This window comes from Abramis brama (genome assembly GCF_963993115.1).
Source record: "Abramis brama genome assembly, chromosome: 15".
NCBI classification, from domain to species: domain Eukaryota; kingdom Metazoa; phylum Chordata; class Actinopteri; order Cypriniformes; family Leuciscidae; genus Abramis; species Abramis brama.
Genome location: NC_139977.1, coordinates 34,287,047 through 34,293,469, shown reverse-complemented (window position 1 = coordinate 34,293,469; position 6,423 = coordinate 34,287,047). Strand labels below are relative to the sequence as shown.

The 6,423-nt window shown below is 35.2% G+C and overlaps 1 protein-coding gene across 1 annotated transcript; it reads left to right on the top strand.

Annotated features, from left to right (window-relative positions):
- The first annotated feature begins 132 nt into the window (after positions 1-132).
- Positions 133-6,128, top strand: cUnh18orf54 (chromosome Un C18orf54 homolog). The gene is made up of 8 exons (XM_084136446.1): positions 133-271; positions 958-1,223; positions 1,907-2,482; positions 3,579-3,711; positions 4,445-4,511; positions 4,586-4,747; positions 5,562-5,617; positions 5,702-6,128. The coding sequence occupies exons 2-8, from the start codon at positions 980-982 to the stop codon at positions 5,826-5,828; spliced, it is 1,365 nt and encodes a 454-aa protein (XP_083992572.1). The 5' UTR covers positions 133-271; positions 958-979; the 3' UTR covers positions 5,829-6,128.
- The last annotated feature ends 295 nt before the right edge of the window (positions 6,129-6,423 follow it).

Here is a 6,423-nt window from a genome sequence, read left to right as displayed (position 1 = left end):
GCAGCTAATGAGGATAGAGCATATCGAGGAAAGGTCATATGACCCAATACGCATGCGCAGCTCGCTCAGAACTCGCCTGAGTGGAGTAGCTAGCGCGCAAAGAACCTCCAAAGGAAGGTCACGTGATCTAGTGCGCATGCGCAGTGCCGCTGGCGGTTGTCCGAGTGATTTCAGTTTTCTGTTGCATGTTCAGACGTTTTCTTCTGATCAGTTTTTCTTCAATTAATTCTTGCTTTCGTTTTCTGTTCGTGATCTGCAGTGGATTCGTCTGGTGAGTTTCTGTTTCTGTTTTCTGATTCAGGAAAGTGAAAGTTTAAACCGGTTTAAACGGATTCCAAACATTCTCAGTCGACTCTAAAATCAGATTGTCTTTATTTATCAAACTCAATGATCGTCAAACTAACTAATTAATGTAGTAATTAAGTATTAATATAGCAATAAACCGCATGAGTTTTATTTCCAGCAGAAATGATCCAACAGAAACCAAAAGAAAAAGAAAAAGAAACCTGAAACTCCTGTCAAACAAGTCTTGTTTTTTTCTACTTACTATAGTACTATTCTGTTAGATGGAAATATGTTTGTGTGTGTGTGTATGTATATGTATGTATTTGTATATATATATATATATATATACACACACACACACATTTACAAACTTTTATGTTAGGTGTGATTTATTGATTTGACGGCACTAATTATGTTTATTTATATATTATTTTTACATTTATTTTAATTAACTTTTTAATGCAGTTAAATAAATGTATTTATTTAGACTGATCTTATTTTTACTACTATTATTTTTTAACATTATATTTACACTGTGTTTTCGTAGTTAAAAATGTCATGCAACTTGTATACATCATGCATTCATTGGTCAAAAGGTGCGAGAGCCCTGAATTATAAAATGCATAACTGAATGTTTGTTTTCTAATACAGATGTTTGATGTGTTTTCGCAGAGTGCTATGAGTGGAGTGTGTGATGATGGCGTCCCCTGAGTCGAGTGTGTCGTCACTGCTGGCCGCATCCGGACGCCTGCGCAGCTCGATCCATCCAGAGCCCGTCGCCACCATCAGATACAAGGACAAACACTACACTTCTGCCTCAGAGGCGCTCGACGCGTACATCTGTGACTTCCACAGGAGTCTGCGGGACTCTGGGACGTCAACCGGGACGCTGGAGCTGCCCAAACCACCCGCAAAACCTCATCCCAGGAACAGAGATGGTGAAGGAGAAGCATTTCATCACATCACAAGCTAATTCATATTTTAATGAATAATTTATATGCAACATAAGCTCAATCATCACAGACAGATGTGACAAAATTGTATTTCATCATTAATGTACTATTTATTATTAATACTATATTATTATTATTTATTAACATTTTGATGTAGTTTTTTATTTTTATATTTTCCATTTTTATTGTAATTTTAGGTTTAAGTTTAGGTTTTAGTAATTTTGTTGTGTTTTTGTCTTTTTTTATTTTTTTATTGTTTATTTGGTTTTAACATTTTTTTCTACATTTTTATTTAAATTTTAGTTGTTAATTTGAGTTAATTTTAGTAATTTTAGTATTAAAAACCTACTTTATTTTAGTGGTTTAGAAAGACAACATTTCTAATTCATTTAGTTTAAGTTTTATATATATATATATATATATATATATATATATATATATATATAAAAATTATATTCATTTTTATTTTTATTTAGTTTTTATTAATCTTTATTTAAATTTTAGTTTTAGTACATTTTTGACTTTAACTTAAACAAATTTTATTGTCAGCATTTCTAATTTGTTAGGTTTAATTATTTATTTATTTTTTATTAGCAAAAGTGTATTTTAATTGTTTTATTACTTGCGTAACGTCTTGTGTTTTACTTTGCTTTGATTGACATGTGCAGTACTGAAGACGAGTTTGACGGATGGAGAGTTGAACTTCCTGAACATTCCCGTCCGGAAGAGAGACTCGGACCGGCTCAGTGTGACAACCGACGACCTCTTGGCTCTCCCAAACGACGGCTCTCTCCCCGTGACCCGCACATCCGCCCTCCTCTCCCGGTCAGGATCCAGCTTTCCGTCAGGAATGAGCTTCAGCTCCCGGTCTCAGAAACGCTCCTCACGCCGACCCGCTCCGCCAGCGAAGAGGGAATCTATCCCTGTGGACGATTTACTGATGGGCGGCTTGCGATCACATCGTCAGGCTCCTCCCCCTAATGTCCTGCTAGCCAATCGGACGCATCCACTGGACACGCCCAGATCCACGTGTCTCCCGCGCTGGATGACCAGCCAGAAATCTGAGATGGATTTTTCTGGGATGACCAGCGTTCCTGACCTGAAGTATCCGCTGTGGCTCAGACAGTGTGAGGAACCGTCAGACGGGCAGCAGAGCGATCGACCTCTCGCTGTTCCTTCATGGGTCAGAGAACTGGAAGAGTCCAGTCGCGACACGCAGGCCAGCACTAAAGGACACCCGTATGGTAACTCAAACCACAACTGAAATCAGAAAACAATTTATTAAAAACAACTTATTGTATTTCAGGTAGTTGCCAAAGCAGCATCTGTCACTCATTTTCATTTAAAATAAGTACAACTAAAATAAAAATGAATTAAAAAAACATAAACAATATAGACATATTAAAAAAGAAATTTAAGTATTAAATATTAAAATAAACTTTAATTAAAATGAAAGTGAAAAAAAAAAAAAAAAAAATTAAATTAGTCAAAACATTAATAAAAACTGTAATACTATCTCAATGATACTAGAATATCACTACTGGGATATTTCATGTGCAAAACTCACCTTCATGCAGTGTTATTTTACTATATTAATCAGCTAATAATTAACTAAAACTATTAATAACATTTCTGTTAATTGAAATAAAGCTGAAATAAAACTAAATATTTGTACATTAGAAATTTTGCCTTGGCAATAAACTGAAATAAGTTGAAGTACTAAAATTATTAACTGGGGAAAAAATAAAATAGAAATAAAGTCAATTTAAATAGCAATATTAAAAAGCATATAATGAAATTACTAAAAATTAAACTACCGGTAAAGTAAAATGTAAAAAACTAGCTCAAAATATTAATAAAACTCAAATAAAAACTAAAATAACACTGATACTAATATGGTATTTATTAATATTTTTAATTAGTCTTTATATTTCCTTGAATTGTTTTTGTAATTTTTATTAGCTATTTCTATTTTGTTTTTTATTATTTTATTTCAGTTTAATGCAAGTAATTTTAGTACTTACTAAATGAAATGTTGCCTTGGTAACTAGATGAAATAAGTGTAGGCCTACGTTTTTCAATAATATTTGTTATGATTTTTAGTTTTAGTGAATGATAACATGTCATTCCAGATGAAACCGTGACTGGTCTGTTGTGTTCTCTGTGTAGATGATCAGATTGTGTCTCTGAACACTTCTCCTCTTGTGTTTGTCTCTGTGTAGATGATCAGATTGTGTGTCTGATGTTAAACACTTCTCCTCTTGTGTTTGTCTCTGTGTAGATGATCAGATTGTGTCTCTGATGTTAAACACTTCTCCTCTTGTGTTTGTCTCTGTGTAGATGATCAGATTGTGTCTCTGATGTTAAGCGCTCCTTCTCTTGGTCTCTGTGAGCCGCTGAAGGAACACAACACTTCAGGAGAGACGGAGACGCTGGACGCTGATCGATCCTGGGACAATCCACCCGTGGCCTTGTGAGGGATTTCTCACGTTTAATCGCATTATTCATTTAATAGCAAAACACTTTGACTAAGATCATGTTCAAATGAAAGGGGAAAATGACACCTATCAATCATAGGGTGTGTTCAGTATGGCATACTACAACAGGTTTTCAAGAAAATAGTATGAAATATACAGTACACTGTTTAAACTTATTTTTCATGTAACGTAAAGAGGTCATGTGACAACAATAACAACATAGTATTGTTTGAAATGTTTATTATTATTACGTACTGCATTCTGTTTCACATATTTCTTCACACCTACACATATATACAGTGTATATATGAAGAGTTCAGATGCAAAAGCCTCTAAGTTCCATCTTAAATTTTCTTCTAGAATGATCATTTTTATCAAGCTCGTATATTTAAGTTCAGTAATTTCACTTAAATGGCAATGAAGATTACCTATTAATTGTCATTTAAGTGAAATTATTGAACTTAATTATACGAGCTTGATAAAAATGATCATTCTAGAAGAAAATTTAAGATGGCACTTAGAGGCTTTTGCATCTGAACTCTTCATATATATATATATATATAATGCCATTTCAAACAGCTATCTTTGATTTTTTTTAACCCAAAATAAAAATGTGTTCCTGTAATTCAACAATGTTGGTCATCATGGGTTCGATTCCCAGTGAATGCATGACTAAAAATAAAGCATCTGCTAAATGCATAAATGTAAAGCGTGTCCCATGATCTGTAGTAAATCTCCAGTACCAGTGGGTGGCGCTGATGAACCGCAACCGCCTGAAGAGCTTCAGAGGAGCAAGGTACAGTATGTGACGGCATTATGATTGAAACTCAATGCTGTTTAGTGTACATCTGTACTGATAGTGTGTGTTAGTCTGCAGGCTCGTGTTCATCAGGATACAGCAGCAGAAAACACCCTGGTCCAGTGGAGGCGCTCAAACACATGCTGTTCCGCCTACAGGCCGTCCAACACAACACCAGCCAATCACACGCGTCCAGTGAAGCCCGAACACTGGGGAGAGAGACACCGGAGCCGGTACAGTAAACCAGGACAAGAAGCATCACCTCATTTAACTTTTTGCTCTTGCTTTGTCATTATTTGTTGTGATGTTTAAAGGTGCCGTCTGTAAGAATGACAGTTATTCTGAAATTATTCCATGATAAATTTTGTTTTCGTTGTGAATTTAAGTGTCATATAAAAGTATAATGTATATACGGCTGCCAAAATAAAAGATTGTGTTACGAACTGGACAAAAAATCTGTAGTTGCCTTTATTGGAAATGTATTGGCTGAATGTTTCATTTTGTATTTAGTGAACGAACAAATTAAAATTCATAAAACAAAATCTGAATAGCATCATGTTGTCATGAATTGAAAAAAAAATTCAACAGTTCCCTTTTTACAATGTGGGAAAACTCTAGAATCGATTGTATTGAAGTGCTCCAATGCAAGTTCAGAGATGAAACTGCAAGCATTAGAACCTCAAGTTTAATTTCTGGTTTATTTTTCCTTCTGTGAAACACAAAATTAGATGTTATGCAGAATGTTCACGCTACTCTTTTCAACATAAGTGTGTTTTATACCGCTACACTCAAAAAAGTGCCATAAAACTATAATTAAAGTATGTCATGCATTAAGTCTTACATTAAATGTCCTCACACAAAGCTAACCTTTGGTGTTGTTGACGAAGGACAAAGACGATTGGTTCTCATAAGTCATGTGACCAGCCAATCATGACATGTGAAGTTTATATATATATGCAACCTTAGAATTTTCCTGCATTATTCCTTCACAGTCTCTTACTCATTTTTTTAAATTTCTTTTTGTTTTGTGATTGTATTTTTCATAAGGATCCTCAGGAGGAAACAGAAGAAACGGCCATGGGAAGCGACGAGTCGTTACAGAGGTCAGGAGAGTCATGTGATCTCAGTGAAGCAGCGTTGCTCTCGTCTGTTGCTGTTCATTGTTGTTCTTTTGTCTGTTTTCTCAGAGCTCTTCATCACCTGGACAGACTGAAAACACTCGTGGACGACATGAACGAGAGGAAGGCCGGAGCAGAGGATGATGGGACAGATTGTAAACACACTCCTGCAGCGAATATCAAGAAGCAGTTCTGAATCAGAAATCAAATAATGTCATTGTGCTACACACACAGATGCTTCATGGATCATATTCACTTAAAGGTTCAATTTCTGCCTCACAGTATCTAAAACCTCATGAAAGTTTAAAAGTAATTGAACTATCAAGCAAAGCTGTAACTTGCTTGAAAGCAAATGCTTTTACTGGCGATGAGCAGCTTTCAACCCGATCAGTGTTTAAACTGTTTATGTTCAGGTCAATGACTTGCACAATCATTTAGTTTTGTCTTGATCACTGGCTGGAACAATAATATGGATAAACACTGATTCTTTTGCTAACCGAGGATGTTCTGTGTGTATTTATTTCTTCCTAACCTTATGACTTCAGAAGTTGAATTGTGTGAAAATACATTTATGACACTTAAACACTGCCTGTGTTCTCTGAAAGAAAAAGACATGGGTTTGAAACGACATGTCAGTGAATGAATGATGACAGAATGATCTTCTAACTGATCGTTTCCTTTATCAGTGGTTTCCTTGCAATCGCTGTTATGTAGTTGGGGAAATGTGAATGCAAGTAAACCTGTAAGAAACTGCCTGACATGTGTTTTAAAGTTGGTCTAATATTCTCTGT

What these genes read in the sequence shown, in the direction of transcription:
- cUnh18orf54 (XM_084136446.1), top strand. Translation starts at nt 980, where the DNA reads ATGATGGCGTCCCCTGAGTCGAGTGTGTCGTCACTGCTGGCCGCATCC. An exon ending in AAGAGCTTCAGAGGAGCAAG is followed by an intron (nt 4,512 to 4,585) that starts GTACAGTATGTG and finishes AGTGTGTGTTAG; the next exon opens with TCTGCAGGCTCGTGTTCATC. An exon ending in GGAGAGAGACACCGGAGCCG is followed by an intron (nt 4,748 to 5,561) that starts GTACAGTAAACC and finishes ATTTTTCATAAG; the next exon opens with GATCCTCAGGAGGAAACAGA.